Raw genomic sequence first — 22272 nt, forward strand, 5'->3', positions numbered from 1 at the left:
AGATGTGGTGGGGAGAGAGCTAGAAGATGGATGGATGTTTGAATCGTGCTCGTGGAGAGCCGGCTGGTAACGACTCAAAAGCGCACCTTCGACTCGCGTAGAGATACTGTACAATTGTACGGTACACTCGCTTCCCATCTATCTCTATCAACCTGGTTCACCCTGCCAATACTAACCTACCATTGGATACCCGACCTAGGTAGGTAGATAAAGCCGAGTTCTTGGGTGCGTGTGCGTACGTGTACTTACTTCGCAGTAGTAAGTAGTGTACCTATCTACCGTGCGCGCTACCCTCGACCGTGAAGCCAGATCGACGGTCATCTAGCTTGGCAGTCTGCTTTTGCTGGGTCTTCCGAGTCTCCTGTTGCGACTACAGATTGCACTATGCTCGAGAGATAGTAAAACGCAATGCTCGACTCTGCTTGACTTTCCCCTTGCGGCTGTCGATAGGAGCATTTAGGCCGCCGGTGCGCCGACAGGATTGCTTGCAGCTGGGGAAGCTGTTGGACTTCATTCACCAGTTGCTGTTCTTGGTCAATCTTGGCTGCGCTGGCCCACGGTCTAGTGCGGGAGGCGTCGTTATTGGCCGCGACCCTGGTCCGTGGATATTGAACTTAAGCATCCTCGGCATCGTACTTGTACGCTTTGCGACAAGTACTGTACTTCGCAATCTGCTAGATCCTTGCTCCATTGTTAGCGGCTTAGACCCCATCGCCAACCCATGCCACTTGTAGATCCTGTCATTGGTTTGTTATCGTTGTCTCTGCTAGTTCTCCGTTCTCCATAGTGGACAGTACGCGGCAAGCGACATGATTAAGAGACCGGAAAACTACAACACCGAGCATGAATACTATGTACGATTTGCTTCATGAGAATATAAATAGAGAACTGCAAATACGCCGTAATAACAATCATACGGTTTGCAGAATCGCGAGCTGCAGTTGCTCAGCCCCCATTTGCTTCTCCAACATCCAGGTCGCAGTCATTTAGCAAGAGCCAATGAACTGTGACACATCTATCTACACATATGTATCTGTTTGTCCTTTTCGTTGGCATCGGATAAGCATAATCCATAAACGAGACTTATAAAACATGTATGTTCTCCAGGTTCTCTCGGTGAGACAGGCGAGGCACAAGGACTCGCTTTTGGTTAGGCATGTTTAACTTGGTAATGACTCGATCTCTTCAATTGTGAGCTGTTATAAAGTTTGGCACTTACTTAGGTAGAGAGCCCCAGCATGCTAAGTCGCTTCGTCGCCGGGTACCTCGGCAGACTTATCGGATTGTAGGGATGCCATCTCATTTAGCCCAGCTCTTTAACATCATTGTTAGTCAATAGATGTCTGTGCCCTGCACTCCTTACTGTTCCTATATTTCTGTGCACAAGCGCCGCGCGTCTAACAGAACCCGAGAACTGCCTAAAGCACTGTCGGTGCTGGCGTTGTTATTGTTGTTGTTCGTCGGCCTGTCGGATCATATTAATAGGCCATAGCAAATACCGGGTTTGGATTTTACCGTCTGCTACCTCATCCGAGTGGTCTGTTTTTTTGAAGAGCTGCGTTAGGGGGTCCAGAGCTAACAACTGCTGGGTTAAAGGGGCGAAGTAGAGCAGGGATCCCCACAGACGGTAATGTGTAGAGTAGTATTCTCCATTTTATCATGATGCAGGGGTAAGAGATACACTTGTACAAATTGATTACAGTCTTTGTCTAATACAATGGGCCATCATGATCGAGATTGCGGCCGTAGTAGGAGCTTGGAAACATATTCGCGGTCTCACATTCTACCTTGCACTGCACAGCTTTACATAGCCTGCTACTTCAGCGGTGGCAGCCTTGGAAGTGCACATATAGATATACCACAATCCTGAACTGGTGCCGGGACGAAACTAGTGTCTCAAGACGTCATGTGGCAGTGGGTAACGAAACAGTACGCACGAATCGTCTTCTTAACTGTTGGGAGGCAAAGGCTCCAGGATTGCCCAGAAGGCTAGCACTAGCATTCCGGCTATCGACATCTACGCAAGCAGTCGAGTGTTTCAAGTACAACAGCTAAATGTTCTGTATAAAGACACGCATATGTTTTGATAGGATGGTAGCCATGCATAGTATTGCGGGATGCCACATTGCCGTTGATCATTCATGAAAATATATCATGATAGGCCCTTGGAGGGCGAGTTCTGAACATGGAGAATATTTGCCCTTCGGAATTTTCCTGGCCTATCAGCGATGCAGTTCCATATTAGCCGCGCACCAAGTCAGTTATGTTTGCTAAACCTATTTAAGGTTTGTCTGCGCCTCTGCTTGTTGGTCGGGGCTGATGCGAAGTCGGGCCAGGCGAGATGCTGGATGTGTTAACTGAGAAAGGCATGATTTGGCACGTGGTATCTAAAGTCCTAGATGTCTTTTACAAACTTAATCTGCAGAGCCGAGCTCTAGATCACACATGGTGGCGCATTACCTAATACCATGGCGATGTTTAGACTCAAGTTGATACAGCGCGCATTCAGAACGTTACGCGACAATGGTGTGGTCAGTCTCACCATAAAACACACTGCAATCCTTAAGTTCATATGATGTGTACACAGTAGGGCGAGAGTCCTCCTGTGCCTTTTTGGTGCAGAGTTTTGAGTCTGACCAGACTGAGCCAGGTTTGACATGCGTAAAGAAGTGAGCTGAAAGGCAGCTAATTTCTTATTCAAGTCACTTTCGGTAGACGGTGTTTGACACACCACTCCCGGGCCCTAATTAGAGTGTTCCACTCAGCCGCGTTGCGTGGCATGGAAGCGGAGAGCCCGTCGTTGGTAGCAAGGAATCGTCCAAGGTCTTGCTCACTGACACATTCTCTCGCTACGATGGTGCGCAAAAACGCCCACACTGACTCGTTTGTCCAGCGGAATGACTGAGTCATGGTCAGAACGTCATCAAGGACCGATGAGCGGACCAACGCCCGGTCTGTTTCATCTTGGATCCTAGCGATGCAGTCTGATAGAAAGGTCCAACCCGAGATATCAGAATGATTCTTCAAACAGAACGCTTTTGCATCAACGGCGACAGTGGCCGATAGACTCGGGTCGTGGTGTAACAAAAATCGAGCGTGTTGCCACGCCACGTAATTACGAGGATGGCGTTCTCCAGCGACCATAACCACATTCTTAATGTCATCTCGAATATCCCAAGGAATACTCAAGTCCAAACATGTAGCAACGAGCCATCTCCGATGTGACCATAGGGTTGGTGACTTCGTGTGACGGTGCAGTCTAGCGGTAAGCAGTGTGTCAACGAATTGTCGCTCCTTTTTGAGAGTGGCATTTGTCATGTTACCCGAAGCGGATAGAAACCGTTTCCGTATATTAGCAGCGGTCAAGTGTTCTGGATCCATCAATAAGACTATGGAACTTGCGGCAATGACATCGTTGGTGATGACTGCGCTGGCATTTTCGAGATGGCCTTTGATGACCTTGTGGGCAACAAAGAAGGCCTGCACGAGCCTGAGCTTGGGAATTGCTATAGCGTTTTCGTCTTGGAGAAAGTTGACACCTGGTTCTAACGGATGACTAGGTCCAAGAAACTCGATTTCCAGCAGGCCATTTCCAGGCAAATTTGTGAGCAGTGTTGATAGATCGATATAAGCCGGTTTTGGGTCCTCTGATTTCAGCTGAGACAGGAGAACTGTGTCTAGGGCTCTTGACATATCTGGCGTGAGGATTTTTACCCAAAGTGAGCATCATGAAAAAAGATCCGGAAGATGATCTCAGTACTAGTACGGTAGTTTCTCATTCCTGAATCTGACAAGATTTGGTGGCCTGAGGGTTCTTACGTCGCTGAGGTTGAAGTGGGATGGAGCGGGATGAAGCGGGATGAAGCGGTGGGGTAAATCCCTTTAGTTGCATATGACCTAGATAATTCATATTTTGTTTTGCTTCACCTTTGGAAGTAAGCAGCTCCACTATGATGTACCTAGAACAGGCCACACACTCAAGACCACGATTCATCCACTCACAGAGACATTCTTCCAACCCGACTGGCGCTCGCTACGGCGTCGTTTTTTCCACGACCGAGATCAAGGCCTGAAGAAAATGCCGTCCTTGCTTCTTGTTGTCCTTCTGGTGGAGGTGGTCGTTCATCTGGTGAACACCATTGGGGCCACAGCCATCAACGACGTAGTATGTTCGACAACAATGCTGACCTCGAAAAACGTCTATTGGCTAGCTAACTTCTTTTGCCTAGCTATGGAACATCTACCTTGCCTTGCCAACGAAGGTCTCGAAACAAGCAGATGAGAAGAACAAGCTCCAGAAGGAATACCTTGCGATCCGGCGTGACCTGAAAGCTACGAGCAGCCAGGATCAGTTCGCGAAGTGGGCGAAGCTTCGGCGCCAGCACGACAAACAGTTGGAGCAGCTCGAGAAGATGAGTGAGTGCCTGATAACGATGGCGGAACTTGGAATGATATATGGAAGCCCAAACTAATCATCGTCTCTCTCGTCTTATAGAAGCGTCGCACGATGCCTCCAAAGCGAACTTCGATCGCACCGCCGGAATTATACGTTGGTGCGCAACCTCGGGAGTCAAGTTTATAATGCCCTGGATCTACGGAACGGAGCCTATGTTCTGGCTACCGAGTGGCTGGTTCCCATATTACGTCGAGTGGGTATTATCATTTCCACGGGCGCCTCTTGGCAGCATCAGCATAGTATCATGGCAAACGGCGTGTGCGGCAGCTGTTTTGCTCTTTAGTGATGCGATCAAAGCGATACTTCTATTTGCGCTTGGATCAAGGTCGACGCAGAAGCAGCCTATGACATCTACGACTGGGGGAGCTGGTGCTGCTGGGGATGCAGCAGACAGCAAGAAGAGCTCATGAAGACAAAAGATATCATATCCAGACAGCGCAAGCAAATATAAAAGGCATGTCTCTCATCTATTTTGACGCAGAGTATATCATTGCACAAAGGCTAGGACTCTGTAACACGATTGAGATGACTCTTGGCAGAGTACTTGGGGTCGATCTAGGCATGCTTTTTGACTCTAGCGACCACCGAGAAAAAGATCGCCAAAGCTTCGAAAGTGCCAACAATGAATTTACCATCTTACCTGTACAGTGCCACGCTGAGCAGCTCGGCCTGAATAGCAACGTCGGTATAGACAGCTTTGAAAGTCGTCTTTCCGAATAGAACTTTGTAGTTAGACAACGCGCAAGCCTAGATGATACGCGTGTAGAAATGGGTACAGCTGCAGAGCAGTCACTTGTGAGGTGTAGAAAAAGTGAATGAGAAAACTCGACAATGGGGAAAATTTATAAGTAAACGAAAAGAAACCTAGTGGATACGGCTAGGTCAGGAATGAGCCAATCAGATATTATTACTAAGTACTTCGTAGCACTCGCATTCAGGCACATGCCTAAATCTGGCGGGCATGAGCGCCACTTGTTACTGGCAATTAGTGGGGTTCAGCTCCCTGAGGCTCAACTAGGTAAAAATAGGTAGGTCCCTTACTTCGTAGGGTTACCTACCTAAGTAGCTTATGACGAAGCCGAGAACAGGAACAGCTGGCCTCACTTACAACAAACAAAGAAACGACAGACTCTCGCTCTCAACGGTAGCTAGATTATAAGACACACAACACACAACAGCTTTCCCCTTTTCTTTTCTATCATTACACCACAGGATGAGATAGCGCTCAGAAAGTGACCTGTCATGGCTTTCATTTCGTGGGGGAGGTAAGTCAACCGACAAGTTCAACCTGCACCTCTCTGGTCCCGCCATATTGAGATGAGACACTGACTGACCGGCACGACGCACAGCATCAAGGCCCTCCTCATTTTCTTCGGCCCCATTCTACTGCCCAAGGCAATAGGATACTACAGACGCTTCAAGGCTTCTTCAAAATCCCCCACCCAACAGACCGGGGCCTTATCCCCAGGCGCGATCCGCGCCATCTCGATCTTCTGTTCTCTCGCCCTCGTTTTCTTCATCTTCGCGCTCCCTCCCTTCGCCACCGAGAACATCTTCTATCGCACGGCCTCACGCCTCCAGGCCCCAACCGACGTGCTCTTTTCGCGCTTAGCCACTCTTAGACCAGGCGAGGCATTGACAAACGATGATACTGTGTTGCGTTCCAAGTTCGTCAACCTTGAATCTCGCCTGTTATATCTACAATACGGACCCGATGTCCTTATCTCGTGTCCATTCTGCTCTTCCGAGGACCCCAACACATATTGGTTCTACGCCGCCCCCTCAATCTTGAAGCCATACATCTTCAACCTCTTCGCCCTCAGCATCGCAACGTCCACTCCGTTCGCTGATGCCGGGGTGTCGCGCTGGCGCTCTTTCGCCTCAACCACGACCGTCGCGATAGCCATCATCGAGCTCTGGACTACGGCCGCCTACGAGCGCGCGCCGAACGCAAAGGCAACGCGGTACACAGATATAGAGGTGCTGTTCCAACTAATGCAAACAGCGCGGTGTCTAGCCCTCGGGATCCTCAATGTCCTAGTCGCTGCTCTGATCTGGTTATCCGCCACGGGCCGCATGTTCGCGAGGCCGCCTTCCCCCGCGGCCCGCGTCGAGAGCGTCATCCGCCAGCTGCTGACGACGAAGAGCAAGCTGAGTGCCGTCGGCATTGTCAAGAACACGAGCCTGCGCGACGACGACTTGCGGGGCCGCATCGAGGACTACTGGACGCACGAGGGAAAGCTCATGCGCGAGGTCATGGAGGAGCGGGAGGTAGTCGAGGGCATCAACGACGCGCTCACACGCATCAATATCCGGGATATCATGCGGGATGCCGAGCAATATGCCTTCAACATGTTTCCGAAGCCGCCAGAGCCCCCGGAAATCGTTATTCGGTCCACCGGTTAATGAGTCATGTACTGGGTTTCTGGTTAAGGCGTTATTGCGGCATGCATATTTTAGAGTCGGATTCTGTAATTGAATTGGGGATTGTGGTAATGGTAGGGCATAGCATATGTTTCAAGATCGATCCCTGTCGTCAATAGAAGTTTGAATACCCAAAGACATTTGCATAGGTAGATGCGTGAACTCCCTGTAAACACTCGCTGTATCGAGTTCTAGAAGCATAGAGGGCATGCCAAACATGTCTTTCATTTCCTCACACACGCAATAAGAATCAGAAGTGAAAGTGAATACCCAGAACATTTTCTTGGGAGCATTTGCTAATTTCTCTACAATGCTACAACTCTATTGCTAACATAGTCGAGAACTCGACTCGCCTTATAATGCCGTCCAAAAAAAAAAAGAGGAAGGGCTGTGTTCTGATCTGACGATTGAAACATAATCTGACAGAGGGCTAGAGAAGAGGCACAAAAAATGATGAAGTAGAAGAAGGGAACAAGATCCAAAAAAGCAACGAAATGCAACAGATCATATGAGCCCCTTTTCTCTCTGAATGATACCGTCCGTGGTCTTCCCTCCATTAGTGTCCCGGATGCCGTGAAACGCCTTAATGAATGCTTTGCTGTTTTGTAATCTGTACACAGTGATTTGATATATCGATGAGACAAAGATGGGTAGGTGATGGTGGTGTTTGTCTGAAATTCGAGAAAGCTAGATTGCTGAGTTGGATTTTAATGTAGAGGTTAACTACCCTTGGTTTCTGGTTTGGGACCTGCGGCTATACTCGACATACTTGCTTTTCTCGATGGGCCCTGGGAAGCCTCGTCTGCGCTCCTTTCCAAGAAACCAGCCCACAAATCGGCGAGTGACTCCTTGTTAGCGGATGTCGGTGTGGGCTCCGAGAAGAACTCCGCGTTGAGGGATGGGGTACTCGGCGTCCTGTGGAACGGAGATGTAGGGAGGCGAAGAGAGTTGCTGGATGCGCCTGGACGCGCCAGACCAGCCTGTTCCCTCTGCTCATCTGTCCAATTCAATAAGCCAGCAATGACTTGAAGAATTTGGAACTTCTTGGGATCCGAGCGATCCAAGGTGAGGAATTGTAGAAAGTGATTTGTGACAATTTGCCTAGAATATGTTACTAATGTTTTCGTATAGTATACTGGCGGGGGTAAACGGACCTGTCAATACTTTCTTCGGGTTTTGTTTTCTTCAAATATCGGAGAGCTTTGGTCAAATGATCATTGAGAACAATCGCTTCATGGCGCAGTTTTCCGATAAGCAGGTTCTTTTCCTTGACCTCTTTCTCAAAGGGTGATGTACGCTCGACTTCCTTCTGCAATGATACTCTTGCTGCTTCAGCTTCTGACGCCCTTGTATCGGCTTCTTGAACGAGCTTCTTCAGCTCTTGAAGTTGCTCCTCGGAAGTTTCTACCATTTCTCGTAGTTCTCTCTTGCGAGCTTCCTGGATTTCTTGAAGGGCTCTCTGCAAGCTATCGACTGCTTGCGACTGGGTATCTCGTTCAGATGCTGCGCGCTCATAGTTCTCCCGGAGACTCTCAAGTTGCTCTTCGAGCGCTGAGCTTTTCTCGGCCAAACTCTCCCTAATGGAGCGCTCCTCCATGGCTAAAACCTCCCAGTCACCCATAGCGTCTTTGGCTGCTTCGGCTTCTTCTCTAAGGTGTTGGATCTGGCGAGCCATATCCTCTTTCTCCTTCAGTGAGTTCTGTTGCGAAAGATTGTTCCGGCTACGCAGGCTCGACAGTTCTCTAGTGGCATCTTGTAGTTCTGTCTGCAATCCCGTTATTTGTTCTTGGAATGCTTGGGCGCCCTTTTGGAGTTCTTCATTTTGCGCCTCAAGCTCTTCTATGCGTTGATTCGCCTCCTCTAGTTCCTCCTTGCCTCGCGCCAGTCGATTACCCACACTCTCCTTGATTTTTTCGACCCTTTCAACAAGATTCTGGTATTGCTCCTCTACTTGCTCCTTGGCCGACTCAACTTCTTCAAGCTCTGACTTTAGTTGCGTCGTCTCTTCTGTATGGGCGGTTTGTATGGATTCGAGCTGTTTCCTTAGTTCCTCTACCTCTGCCTTGAGATCTTCCCGTTCTTTTGTCATAGCGTCCAGCCGCGCCGTTGTGTCAGGGTCGGATAGCTGGTGTGTAACAGGATGCCCATTGGTTGAGGGTGGAACATCATGCCCGTTCGCATGGTCCTTCACGTCGGCCTAATCCACAGTATTAGTATTATAGCCATGCCAGAGCTAATCGTGCACGTGTAGGTCATACTGATGTTACAGTGGGCGGCGCTTCGTCGTCGTCAGATTGATCGCCCTCGATTTCGTGTTGGTCGCCATTCTGTGTTGCCTCGGGAGCTTTGACGCCGTCTTCAGTGGGCTTCGACTTGGGGGCGTTCTTTTTCTTCTTGTTGTTCTTCTTTTTTGGAGCTAGGGTGGCATCATCAGTGGACACGTTCTACATCAGAAATTCAAGGTGTCCTCGAGTACTAACTTGAAGTGGCTTGTTGTGAGGGCTCGGTAGGCGACATTGTCACTGTCTGGGCCGTTGTATTTTGTCTGGTCAGAGTATCATTGGATAACACAGGCGAACAAGGCGTGCTGCGTTATGGAAGACGCTATACTGCAAATATAATGGCTTTGAAGTTGGATGCGAGTTGCAGTTGCGCATCTCGATTGCGAACAACCAGACTAACCAGATTAGCAGGTGCTTGCGGCCTCGACCCGCCAGCAATCCATCTGCTACGGAGAGGTACCCATGTATCCGCCAGCTGTGGCGGGGCTATGCTGGACTCTCTGACAGACAATCTGACAGACAATCTGACTTGAGTGCAGCTGGCAGCCACATAAGACAACCAGCAAATGTAAGTACCAATAACGTAGATCCAGAGCATCATGAAGGAATGAGAATGAGAACGAAGAAAGGAAACGACTATCTAGGCATTTGACAGAATTCTAAACTCCTACATCCATCTATGTACCTAGTCAAGGTTGGCATGTTTTAAGGTTACCTGAAACGTCTTGGTGGGTAGTCCGCTACACTGGTAACCAGCTGTCGCTGATTGGACAACTGTTCTAAACGGAGATCCAATCTACTAGATAAAATCCGGAATTCTACTTTGCGCCAGCTTTTCGGTCTTTTCTTCTCTTCACATATTTCCCCTTCTCTGGAACCCAATTTTCGAACTCGCCTAACACGACAGTTATGTCGTGTTGCCCCTGGCCTGTCCACTGAGTTCCGGCTGAAGTAGAACGATCAACTGCCTTTATAATCTCACTTTCGCTCCATCATAATAGCATCGTGGGTTCGCTATGCGCATACATGTCGTAAACTCAAAATATATGTATACAGTACCAGTACCACCTACTCATAAGCAGAACCTAGTATGACAATAACCTATCACTAGGCAGGTATGATTGACTGTGTTTAAACAGTCTCAATCCTCTGTTTTCTTCATTTGCGCAATTTTGATAATGACCACCTCAACATTACTGTTTGTGATCTAGATGAATTGGTGTTTCACATGTAGTGGTCATTTTGGCAACCCATTACTATATACATATTATCGCAACTGCCATGTCATACTCTATTAGCACTATGACGCCGCCTTCTTTCCTTTCTTCGCCTTCTTGCCGGCTTTGGCTGCCGGTTTTTTATCCCCTTTAGGAGCCTTCTTCGTCACAGGAGCAGGTTCACTTTCCGCTTCATCTGACTTGGGTGTCGCTTCCGGCCCTGCCTCAATAGCCTTTGGTGCAACTTCTTCAGCAGCTTCAAGAGCAGCAGTGCTGCCATCCGTATCATGGACACTCTTGAGCTTGGGCGCCTCAAACTCGTAACCTAGTTCCAACAACTTCTTCGCTCGCTCGTTCCGCTTAGTTTCTTCTTTCGAAATCTTTTCTGTCCAAGCAGACTCAGAAAGGGGCTTTTTGAGTTTGTTTCCGGCCATCTTATTCCAGGGTATCTTCTTGAAACGTTTGTTTGCACCGACCCACAGCTTTTCATGAATTTGTGATTTCGGTACCATCTTGACCTTGAGAATATGGCCAGCTAGCAGGTAGTTATCCTAGCAGCAAGTTAGACCGCCATAGCGTACAGATTGCAGCAGGGATCTCACCATCGTCTTCGCAACAATCTCAGCTACACCATGTTCGGCAAATTCAATAAACTATAAAGGTAGTGCGTTAGCAAATAATCCTAACTTTGCCATATCGATAGGGTTAAGCCAGAATCCCGCAAGAGCGGGTGTTACCACCAGGTTTAATACATACAGCGAAATGCTTGGACTGGCCCGTTAATTTATTACGAGACATCCTGATCCTGCTGACATCACCAAACTGTGAAAAGTACTCGCGCATCTGGTGTTCATAAAACCCTCTAGGTATTCGGCCAACCTGACTCAAGGTTAGCATCTAATCTTCAGCTGTTATGACAGATTGCATAACATACGTATACGACTCCGGGTTCGCTGTTGTCTGTCTCGGATGACTTTGTGACTTGTTTCGATACCTTTGGCAATTCTAGGCCTTTTATCTCTTCATCGGGAGTAGCGTCGTCGCCATCGTCAGCTTCAGCGTCGCTGTCAACTATTTTGGCTAGAGCCAGAGCTTCGTCATCTCCGGAGACTTGATCCTCGTCGTCATCTATGGCGGGTTCTTCTTCGGGTTCTTTAAGAGAAGAAGACCTTTTGGCCTTTTTGGGTTTTACATCTCCCTTCACCTTCTTCGTCGCAATTGGGGACGAATCATCGTTGGCGGCAGCTGAGATATATTGTTAGTTAGTGAGGTATGAATAATGGGTGCAAGAACAAACCTTTGCGCTTGCTTGGTGTTTTCTCCTTTGGTGCAGATTTCGCAGGAGCCGCCTTTCTAGGACGGAGTTCTGGCATCTTGAAGGCTGGCTCATTCAACAATGCTATCTTCAAGGCGAAATGCTACTACAAAATAGCTTGGGGCGGATTTGGCGTCGCAAAAATTCTGCCGCTGAAATTTTGGCGGTGAGGATAGCCTCTACCCCACTAGAGTTCCCGATAGGCTGATAAGTGTGGATCTAGGAGGTAATGCTAGGGCGCCAACACTGCACCTTACCTAAATTGTAGCTAAGCTTGCACCTTTAGTGTTCTCGACGCCTACCTAAATAAGTACCTAGGTAGGCACCTAAGTATGTGCATAATACTAGGTACCTACTCCGTAGGTAGATGATATTTCAATTAGCCTAGGGGCCCCAACAATAGGTCTTCTTTCGTTCATTGCTCTCAATAGACATCTCTTGGTTATTGTAATATTCTTTCTGCGTGGGGAGAGATCATCACGTCCATCGAGGGCCCGGTTCGCCATTGATACAATCTCCTAGACTCAGTCCTCCGGCTAGAGACTACTCTCACTGCGCAGGGCAACAAAGCCCACCATTCATCGCATCTAAGAAACACGCCCTTACTAGTACTCGTACTTGATCTATTCGACTACCATTATGGCTTCCGGGCAACAGGAACTCACTCATAACGAAATATGGGACGACTCGGCTTTGATCGATTCCTGGGATCAGGCTCTAGAGGAGTATAAGGTGCCATCTACAACTGCAACCTCTGAACCCAGATCCCATGACTAATCCTTCATACAGAAATATCATAGCATCCACAGGAATGGCGGCAATGTGAATGATCTGCTTAAGCCGAGAGATGAAAGGTAAGATGCCTTACGCAGGAGGACTACCCGTTTTGATCCTAAATTGCTAATATGCCGATCATGGAAAGCAGCACTTCAGATGCCAAGCAGGACCTACAGGAGATTGACGATTCGCCAACCCATGGAAAACTTGAAACGCCTTCCGAAATGAGAGAGGAGAAACCCGTGAGTGCTGCCTTATCCTAGCCCTTAAGATGTGCTTGAGAAGATCCCAAGCACATACGAAGCTTGGCTATTAATGTATTTTTCTCCAGGGTACTAATGAGATGCAGAATGATAGACAGGAAACCGGAAATGCGGCACCCCAGCATAGCCATCCACGGATAGGAGACGTTCCCTCGGCTCCGGCAGGTTTACTAGGCACAGGTATGGTTCTCAACCTTGTCGATTTGTCTTGAATAATTCTCTGCTGAATTTTTCCCGATTTGCAACCAGCGTGCCGTTATTACTGGCTTTGCGGATGCAGAGGGTTGTTTTTCAATTGACGTTTATTTGGAAGGCATACTGACTACTGCTAGTACGAGATGAGGGATTAAAGAGGCTTCTCATGTCGTGGTATTACGCCGGTTACTACACTGGATATTACGAAGGCCAGCGAGATTTACCTCAGAACTAAGACACTTTGGAATAAAATCGCCCACTTCTCATTGATTGAGCTTGGGAATTACCGGGGGAGTTGGGTATAACCAAAGTGAGTTATTGCTTTTACAAGGGTCTGGAACGCGGGATGTTGTATGGTCGATTAATGTTGACGTTAGCCTCGCCAAAGCTGCTGCAAGCCATGTATCAACCAGCACGCCAATCAAATTGTGTCATTGGACAAATCTTGTGTTTCGAACTTCACAGTAATATTCCTTCACCAAAGAAATAGAGAAACGAAACATTCCCGTGAGGCACCTTATGACGCATGTGTTATCCTCCAAAGCTGATGAGATTGTAGCAATTTACTCAGACTGTGCAACACCACATGTATTGCGTTATTCATAACATGAGGATATCCGATGGTTACGGAGTTGAAAAGAACTGTATACCATCAATATGCTAAAGCAACGGTAATTACTTGACTGATAGGCTCAGCTGAGCTTGTAAACTAAGCGCATGACGATTTCCTCATCAGCAGCCACATTTTTGACACATATGTAGGGAATACTCTACAGCTTGTGTATCAATTACCGAATAAATCCTACAGAGTACTGGAGAGAGGCCTCCAGGCTCATGATTGAGATGATAAGAACTTGGGATGCTCTTAGACCCATACCTCCGGTAGAGCGACTCGAAACTTTGACCAGCTGCTCGTATTAGTTCGTGAACACCCTGAAGCGGGACCTATGTATCACAGGGTCAAGATAAGCTGGGCCACTACGGGAAGGATGAGAGTCCCTTGCTAACAGATACGGCAAGAAGATACGATATAGGGCTCTGTGATTTTGTAGGTATGCGGTCACCGAAGGCTTGGCCGGCATTGGCAATCACGAAGTATCCAACAAGGGTGTCCCATTCGTCACAGGGTGCTTGGAAATGAGGGTGAAACGAGAGAGGATTGTGCTTGACGATATGAGCAGTCAGGGTTTCTGGCAGGGCTGTCTCTTCGTTGCGAGTCTTGGATACTGTATATGTCAGCCATCTAAGGTAGCATCAGACACCAAAGTGGGAATTGGAGAAAGGGGAAAATACCATGCCAACACGGAGCAGACACGGAGACAGTGATAACCGATCCTAGCTGCTCCAAAACACACAGGCGCTAACCTCATAGCGCCCGTGATGGCACCTCGCTGGCCCAGAACAGACCCAGAACCCCCCAGTCTCCCCCCAGCTTCCTTGTTGCCAAGTCTGCTGCACTAGTCTGGTTCAAGCGTTAGTGTAGAACTGCCCTATCCTAACCTCTGCCTAACCTAACCCACGCGAGCCCAAACTCCGTCTTCTGCTCGTTCTGCTCGTCCCATTTCATGGTGTTACTTACTTGTGGTGTTTCCTGCGTTAGGTAGTAGGTAACGATAGCAAATATCTGAGTCAATCCATTCGGACTGCGTAGGTAAATACGTGAAATCCAATTGGGGCTCTAACAGTTGCCGTTCACCTTATTTTGTCTTCTCGAGTGAGTGTTCCTTGCGGTTGCTCGAGCCGCCGTGGCTGGCTAGGGGCTGTGGGCAATGGCGGTTCTCACACACTTAAGCGACTATGCAAAACACCACCAAAACGAATCTGGCACAACCCCCTAGCCCCTGACTAGCACCCACTCCCGGAATCCCTCCTCCACTCTCCACACTCACATGGCTCGAATGGTAGCGCAAAGCTCAGAGCCGCAATCCTCGAATCTCCATCCTTGTCCATCCTTGCCATGGCAGCTATCATGGCTTCGTCTGAACCTAGCTTCTAGTTGCTTCACTGTGTCAGGGTATAGGATCGGACGCAAACTGCCCCGAAATGGATCCTCTCTTCGTCCTGATCGGAATGGTCCCCTGACGTTGTTTCGAGATCACCTCCTCAAGCGTGCCAGGGTCCGATATCGAGGCGGCAATCCCAGCCTCTGACACTGATCCGCCGGATGTTCATGCTCGATTTAAGGCATGAGGTCCCCTCGGCTGGTAGGCTGTTTGTTTCCTCTTCTTCACCTCTTCTTTAGACGACCGCACTGCTAATTCCATCTTTCTTTTTTCTTGTCCTCTTATCCATCTCATTCATTTCACTTCATTACGAGCAGGGTCTCGCTATTACCACGCCTCATAATTGCCAGATTCCTCAATCGTTACCGTTCGTTAAGGAATATATCCATAGTCGCGTTGCCTCTCGAGGAGGAAGTCTCTTGACCTTTTTAACCTGCCCACGTTAATTATTCACACATAATCAACCATGAAGTACTCGGCCGCTCTCTCTCTGGCCGTGGCTCCTCTAGCCATGGCTAAGGCTATCCGAAATGTCTACCCCGTAGAGGCACGAAATAAGCATTTGGAGCGTCTAGGTGGCTCCAATGCCATAGCAGTTGAGGCCACCAACACTCAGATTATAATCATTTGGGTGAACCCCGGAGCCGGCGCCGAGACAACGACAATCCAGGAAGCCGTAACGGTTACGCAGACAGTTACAGCCGGCGCACAAGAGACCAATGTAGGGACTGCGACCATCGCCCCTGGCGAGACAACCACTGTAGCAGGAACGGGGGCTACCCATACCGTACAGGTTGGTGGTTCTGCTGGTTTAGCCTACTCGCCCCCCGAAATCAAGGCTGCAGTTGGCGATATGGTTATCTTCACATTCATGAGCCAAAACCACACTGTTACCCAGTCTACCTTCGGCCTGCCATGCGATCCCATGGAAGGCGGTATGGATTCGAACTTCCAGCCTAACATGGATAACTCCGTCGTCCCTGCTCCCCAGGTCGCCATGCAAGTCATGACTGGAGAACCCCTCTGTAAGTCTTGAATCAAGTATTTTATACGTGTTTTACCTTTGGCTAATATTTCCAAGGGTTCTACTGCAAGCAAAAGGGTCACTGTGGAAAGGGTATGGTTTTCTCCATCAACCCCACCGCTGAGAAGTCCCAAGCCCTCTTCCAATCAATGGCCATCCAGCAGAAGGGTCAAGGTGCCGGTAGTGCCATCACAGGCAATGCTACCTCGAGCGCCATCGCCAGCGACGTTGCCTCAACGCCTGTAGCCAGCGCTACCGAAGCTGCTGGTGGTGCCACCGAGACCGGCGCTGCGGGTGCTATCCAAACCGGTGAAGGACAACTTGTCGCCGGCGCCTGCGTGTGCGCAGTTGTTTGCGGAGCTGGTAGCTTCCCAGCCGTCAACGCCCAAGGCATTGGCAACTTTGGCGGTGTCCCAGGTACGTAGTCGCCAACACTCTACATCGCGATCTTCAAGGCTGACAATCATCGCAGGCGCCATACCCGCTAGCATGGCTGAGGTCTTCTAAATTAACGATACCCATGGGCTAGATATGCGGGAGGAAGGGAGGCAAACGGCGGATGATTATTTTGTATATTCATTGCCTGCATTTTCAGAACACACGGGCTAGACCTTGGGCGGTGCCGATCTGGTTTTTACTTATATTCCCTTCCTTTGGGGACCGATCTGGCAACTCAAGCAAAAGGGGTTACTACCTTATGAGGTTGTGGTTATTTTTACATGGTGTTTTAAACATAGTAACCTAGATATGACTGGTTCGTATATCTTTCATAGTTGTTAGTTTTTTATTGTCGTCGATTCCAACTGTGCGGGCCATTTACGCCTGCCGATTAATAGGTTATTAAATGAATGAAAGAAGATACTTAAAAAAAACCTGGAGAGATTTGTTTCGTTTCTGCCTTGACAGCCTCGTGAATGTAGATGGAGTTGAGAAGTCATATGGTTTGTTGCTCAAGACATGTGGTAAGAAAAGATGGGCGTGTCCTTGATGTCCAACAATGAGATATCACGGCTTTTGTTATATAGGTAAGCTGGATGATAATTATTATGTACTTGTCATATCACCAACAACAACGAAGTTTGAAGCAGTCGACAGTAGTTGGTTTTCTACATGATACCTGACCTCAGCACCCTTCCCTATTTCCATATATATACCTACTTGATAGATCCTGGATTCATCTCAACTGATATGACAGCTTTTAGATGACGACAAATTTAGTAGGGGCAATTCTATTCGATTGGAACCATATCGATGTCTTGAAGATATCCTTTTCGCGGTAGTCAGAGTTATGGTCTTTGATATATCTGTGTATAGAGTCTCAAATTGTCTTCTTTGCGCCCTGAGACATATAGCTGTATGGCAAAACTACGCTTTGAGAATATCATGGGAAAACAGGTAGTTAACCAATTCCCTTATACACCCCAACACCCTCAACTACCAGTATTCCTTCCTACAAGCGGCGGTTGTTGTGGCTTCAGGGGACACGCCTTTGCTACGCGCATTGAAGCACTGAGTTAACTGTTGTTTTTAACACCTAGTAGACAGCTTGAGTAGATATCCAGGTAATTTGTTCATTTGAGAGTAGATCTCTAGGTAGTTTGTTTATTTGAGTCTATGTTGTTCGACCTCTATTATGAATTATTGAATTTGTAGATAATTGTACAGATAGGATAAGTTGGAGAATATTCACCATACCTAGTATATACGGAGGAAGTATGTGCACGAGAGACTGTGTAGGGCAGTATACTATATTGCAAAAAAGGGAACGAACTCCTATCACGCCTGTGCCCTCACTCTTTGCCAGAAAGAAATCATCCTACATCATGAACTCGTCATCGACTTCGTGCTACATCAACCCAGTCTGCCAATCGAGACCATCAGAGCATACTATTCCTGGCGAAAAAAGTAGACCGGGACACAAAGTATCTTAAATGGCTTTCAGATCCGACATGGTTATCGAGAAAGTTCTCAGGCCAGTCTTTGAAGTAGGGAACCCCAACAATCTCGATACCGGCAGTTCGGGCTATTTAGCTTCGGGATGCCGCGAATTCTCTATTTCTTCCCGCCGGCGGCATCGGCATCGGCCTTTTTCGCATTGGCTATAGAACAAGAAGGCTTCGTTAGCCAGGGGATTCCAGCAATATAAATCAACAAGAGACTAGCTTACCTGCTTCCTGCTTCTGTCGCATCAAGGCAGCGAGAGCCTCTTTATCGCGCTGCATCTCTGAGCCAGTTTTGGTGTTTTTTGACTTCTGTACGTATCACGACTTTTGGTCAGTACCTATCACATTCCTCCAAGGGATGTTATCAAGCATCGATCCGCTCGTGGGAGCCAAGATCCGTAAGTGGGAACTCCCAATCCATCCCTCTGGAGGGAAGCAATATATGGCAAGCAGGCAAGGTCGTTAGCCGGCTGGAAGGGAGTGAGTGGATCGTGAACCCAACCGCGCGGATGACTTGGCCAGTTGGGGTGCCCGAAGGGCATTCGTGGGCATGTTTCAGGGAAGCCCGGTCGCCTGCCAGGTCGGCTGTAGGAGCAATAAGTCTCTTCTTACCTGAGCGGCCTGCTTTTCAAGGTTCTTCGCACGCGCCTTGATACGCTGATTACCGCGAGCCATGGTCGAAAAGGCGGCTAACGTAGGAGATATTCCAGTGTTTTTCTACAGGGAGGGCGCTAGGGCAGGGCGCGGCGCTTGATCAAACGTCCTGGATTTCCCTTCCGTTGAAGTTGAAATCGAGATGATAGGCTGGGGGAGTGGGTTGCCGATGTCCTTGTAAGTAGAAGGGGATGGAAATGTCTGTCTTACAGAAGTTGGAAAAGCGGCTGGTTGCAGCAGAAATAGGTAACCTAGCCTAGGTAAAGTTAGGTAGTCTACCTTGGGCATGTTACTGCATTAAAGGGTGTTCTAATTCAGGATGCGACGGCCTGTAACTGGCGGCCCCAGGCGACCCGGGCGAGGCCGTATAGGGTACCCAGTAGCCAGTCGGTTCGCTGTGCCACTCCCTCAGGCTTAACTTAAAAAAGTAGGTACCTAGCTCTATCAGCCGCCACTTGAGCGGCTGCGCTCCCGGCCAATCAATCTAGAAGCCGTAGACGCTGAACCTACCTAACCTACCTGTAGATAGTGTAGTGTAATTACTTAGGTACATGTAGGCAATATAAGTGAAATGCTCAAGGCTTCATGCTCTCATTGGATGAACATCATCATATCATGTTAGTGAGTTTCTGTCATCTATCATCATGAAACTTTTCCTCGGCTCCGGTCGCTCATAAGTCCCGTACAAAACTGACCAACATATATTCTACCTTGCCCAAGTAGGTAAGTACTATGTAGGTCCTACACATACATACTTAAGTGATACCGCTCCTTTATGTTTTTGAACTTTCATTTACCTAATTGCTTAGCGCCGTACATGAATGCAAGGTACAAGTTAGCTAGGTATGTAGCTTGTGTAAGATGAGAGGGAGATGTTCACAAGGACTACCTACGTTGCTGTACTACTTAGGTCGGGACGGAGTGTGAATCTAGTCAGTCTCCTCGACAAAACCTGGGCATAATTTATAAATAACCAGTTGTAGGCTAAAATGCATTTCGTTTGGCGTGCCTTGCTTGAAGGGAGTCTATGTGTAAGAGTGTCTCGAAGACGACATGACATCTAGCAAGGCATACTTCAACTCTCTCTCTCTCTTTTTTTCTTGAGAAAAGGAAAAAGGAAAAAGGCAAACAGCTCTGAGAGCCACTAGTTTTGTCGTTAAAAAGACAGGGCGAGAGACTCCTCGGACCTGCATAGCTCCTGGCGACATGCCAGAAGGCGACATTTACATAGTATTGCAGCCTGGTTTGACAATGTAAGGGCCGTGCTGTTCCAAATCTGTTACTCACCTGCGAGACCGAGTGGGGTTGGGTTGTCGGTTGAAAAGCGGACGTGAAACAAAGCTCGTGGCTCCGTGCCCAATCAACCGCCGGCCCAACCGCGCAAATGCCTTGGAGCGTATCAGCTGCAGCCATTGGATGACATGCAGAGGAACATGCTGCTCGTTCTGATCTCGCCGTGCTGGGTATATCCTCACTCTGTCCAGAGGCTGCCCTCCCATCCTCGCCACCCAACCTACCGTGTCCGCGAGGGTAACAGGTACTTGCCTGGCTGTGGCATACACAATCTCCCCTCGCGCTCCCACACGTCGCCGCATGTAGCTAACCTATACGCGGGGTTTTATTGCAGTGCGATGGCTCCATCCGTCAGAACATGGCAGTACGTGGACCGTCGTGAATGGTGATTCGCCGCCAGCATGATTCGGTCCAAACCGGGAATGCACCAGCCTAGCACCAAGGCCAACTCACTCGATCAGAAGCCATCCCACACCCATATGCGCTCTCTTTCAAACCGTTGTTGAACCCGTTGAACCCGCCCGCCTAGTGTTTCCTTGTGCCCTTACAGGTGACATCGTTGCACCGGCTGCCAAGGGAGAGCGCGCGCGACAAGCCGGGGTTGTCAATATTTGTCCATGGAGATCGAGACTAAACGCGCCCGTCCGGATCTATTGGCTGTCAGTCCACGAAACACATCTCGCATGTCGAACATACCATGTGTGTACTGGGTTCGAGCCGTACTATAGCTGTCATGTCTCTTGGTAGGTCTCTTAGTAGCTGGTATTAAACTTGGGCACCGCCCTATAGTTCCTTTCTCTTTTGTGATGGTCACCTCTTTCTTTTGTTTCAAACCTGTCACGAACATCTCGGCGGTAATCTCGAGTGTTGCCGGCGCACCTCAGCCCTTTGTCCCCTCGCACGCCTGAGGCTGTCGACTCTTTTGTCCTTGACGGACTATTCTACTATTCTTCTACTGACAGATTGTACACAAACAACTAACGACCTTTGACCTCGTGCCGCTTTTCTTATCCTGCGAGCCTTTGACTAGTCGCCATTGTTCCGTGGTTACTTTCTTTTACAACCGCATTCTTCCGCAGTCATAAATAAATATCTTCTTGGCAAAAGGCGACTGTTCACGACACTCGTCTTTCCCACAACTGCCTGATTTAATTTACATTCATTTTTCCTACGATTCTGCTACATCTGCCAGTCAGATTTCACTTCGGCCATTTCCACTATTGAACCACATTTCGGACCACTTGATTCCTTAATACAGGTCTCGACTCAACTGCAGGCAGTTTACACGTTGGTACACCTATCTCTATAAACATGGCGTCGGACAAGCCCGAAAAGCCCTCCCAACAAACCACTAATCCTAATTATACCCAGAGAGATACGACTTTGAACATTAGCAGGTTCCTCGCCATGTTTGGAAAAGGTGCTTCTTCCGGCTTCCAGGGCCACGCCTATATCATCCTGCAGGTCATTCGATTCTGCAATGTCGCAGTCCTCCTGGCCGTCATGGTAGCATCGGTGCTCATGCTCATCTACGCAAAACTGCCCAATGCCTTCCAATTCTTCGCCGACGTTGTTCACGGGCTCGTCTTCTTCTTCGCTGGCCTCCTCATCTTCACCGAAATCGGCGTCTGGGGTAAGGGTCAGGAGTTCGTCGCAAGAGCCTGGCCTATGCTTGGCCCCGATCGAGGATTCACTGGACTCGGTGCCATCATGGCTATTATCGGCTGCCACCTGCTCGGTGGTCTCAACAGTGGGACCTACACTGCAGATGGCGTACCTCCTCAGATCTCGCAAGTCATCATCGGCGCCGGCATCATCGCCATCGCCTTTGGAATCACCAACATCTTCGCCTCTCTCTTGTTCAAGAACGAGAAGGTGCGTGCACGCGAAATCAGACAGGCCGGAGCGACTACCCGAAACGTCAATTACAACGACAACTACAGCTCTCGTTCCAACAGTACCCGCAAGCCTGAGATTAGCAATCCTATGCCGGTGGGCGACCACTTCGCAACTGGCGCCTCTGACTACTACGCTGAAGACAATAAGTCAACAGTTTCGTTTGACTCGCGTCACAGCCCGATCATGCCACAGATCAGTCGACCACCTACGGCAATGCACCCGGCTAACAGAAACTCAATCTATTCTGAGGCTAGTCACATTGACCGTTTTGGCAACAGTATGGTCTAAGCTTGCAAGGTCCCGATCCAGCCACGAACCATAATTTTAGGTATTCATTTGCATGGTAAAACTAGGGTTGGCGTTAATTTTAGGGTTGGAATTTTTTATATCCTTTGATTCGGGGCATAGCGTTTGGTACTTCGGATACAAGGTACCATGTGTAAAAGCGATGGTAATTTTGTGTATTCTCTTCAAGCAAAAGGATACTACTGTTCAGCGTTAGATGCCTCGTCTTTTTTTCTTCTTCT

The 22272-nt window shown here is 48.6% G+C and overlaps 8 protein-coding genes across 8 annotated transcripts; 4 read left to right on the forward strand and 4 right to left on the reverse strand.

Annotated features, from left to right (window-relative positions):
• Nucleotides 1-2697: 2697 nt before the first annotated feature.
• Nucleotides 2698-3693, reverse strand: F5B22DRAFT_637340 (uncharacterized protein; the record flags this gene model as incomplete). The annotated part of the gene is made up of 1 exon (XM_047977428.1): nt 2698-3693. One exon carries the CDS (start codon nt 3691-3693, stop codon nt 2698-2700), a length of 996 nt encoding a protein of 331 aa, XP_047829503.1.
• Nucleotides 3694-4078: 385 nt separating this feature from the next.
• Nucleotides 4079-6862, forward strand: F5B22DRAFT_637341 (CHD5-like protein-domain-containing protein; the record flags this gene model as incomplete). Its single annotated transcript, XM_047977429.1, has 5 exons — nt 4079-4165; nt 4230-4416; nt 4496-4825; nt 4938; nt 5806-6862. The coding sequence occupies 5 exons, from the start codon at nt 4079-4081 to the stop codon at nt 6860-6862; spliced, it is 1662 nt and encodes a 553-aa protein (XP_047829504.1).
• A 656-nt stretch (nt 6863-7518) lies between these two features.
• Nucleotides 7519-9864, reverse strand: F5B22DRAFT_280339 (uncharacterized protein). The gene is made up of 4 exons (XM_047970277.1): nt 9361-9864; nt 9139-9296; nt 8035-9077; nt 7519-7981 (listed from the first exon to the last, which is right to left on the reverse strand). Exons 1-4 carry the CDS (start codon nt 9395-9397, stop codon nt 7600-7602), a joined length of 1620 nt encoding a protein of 539 aa, XP_047829505.1. The 5' UTR covers nt 9398-9864; the 3' UTR covers nt 7519-7599.
• A 164-nt stretch (nt 9865-10028) lies between these two features.
• Nucleotides 10029-11934, reverse strand: F5B22DRAFT_612720 (RNA-binding domain-containing protein). Its single transcript, XM_047975359.1, has 5 exons — nt 11677-11934; nt 11314-11624; nt 11136-11258; nt 10982-11032; nt 10029-10930 (listed from the first exon to the last, which is right to left on the reverse strand). The coding sequence occupies exons 1-5, from the start codon at nt 11750-11752 to the stop codon at nt 10463-10465; spliced, it is 1029 nt and encodes a 342-aa protein (XP_047829506.1). The 5' UTR covers nt 11753-11934; the 3' UTR covers nt 10029-10462.
• A 30-nt stretch (nt 11935-11964) lies between these two features.
• Nucleotides 11965-13331, forward strand: F5B22DRAFT_280360 (uncharacterized protein). Its single transcript, XM_047970278.1, has 5 exons — nt 11965-12426; nt 12484-12548; nt 12617-12713; nt 12821-12914; nt 13067-13331. The coding sequence occupies exons 1-5, from the start codon at nt 12334-12336 to the stop codon at nt 13162-13164; spliced, it is 447 nt and encodes a 148-aa protein (XP_047829507.1). The 5' UTR covers nt 11965-12333; the 3' UTR covers nt 13165-13331.
• A 1908-nt stretch (nt 13332-15239) lies between these two features.
• On the forward strand, nt 15240-16598 carry F5B22DRAFT_280364 (Cupredoxin). Its single transcript, XM_047970279.1, has 3 exons — nt 15240-15957; nt 16014-16373; nt 16429-16598. The coding sequence occupies exons 1-3, from the start codon at nt 15399-15401 to the stop codon at nt 16461-16463; spliced, it is 954 nt and encodes a 317-aa protein (XP_047829508.1). The 5' UTR covers nt 15240-15398; the 3' UTR covers nt 16464-16598.
• Nucleotides 16599-17413: 815 nt separating this feature from the next.
• On the reverse strand, nt 17414-18863 carry F5B22DRAFT_612730 (putative serf family protein). The gene is made up of 3 exons (XM_047975360.1): nt 18512-18863; nt 18124-18208; nt 17414-18055 (listed from the first exon to the last, which is right to left on the reverse strand). The coding sequence occupies exons 1-3, from the start codon at nt 18572-18574 to the stop codon at nt 18009-18011; spliced, it is 195 nt and encodes a 64-aa protein (XP_047829509.1). The 5' UTR covers nt 18575-18863; the 3' UTR covers nt 17414-18008.
• Nucleotides 18864-20920: 2057 nt separating this feature from the next.
• On the forward strand, nt 20921-22073 carry F5B22DRAFT_280599 (uncharacterized protein). The gene is made up of 2 exons (XM_047970282.1): nt 20921-21133; nt 21241-22073. Exon 2 carries the CDS (start codon nt 21254-21256, stop codon nt 22031-22033), a length of 780 nt encoding a protein of 259 aa, XP_047829510.1. The 5' UTR covers nt 20921-21133; nt 21241-21253; the 3' UTR covers nt 22034-22073.
• Nucleotides 22074-22272: the final 199 nt, after the last annotated feature.

Source organism: Xylaria bambusicola (assembly GCF_022495145.1).
Source record: "Xylaria bambusicola strain CBS 139988 unplaced genomic scaffold F5B22scaffold_30, whole genome shotgun sequence".
Classification (NCBI taxonomy): Eukaryota; Fungi; Ascomycota; class Sordariomycetes; order Xylariales; family Xylariaceae; genus Xylaria; species Xylaria bambusicola.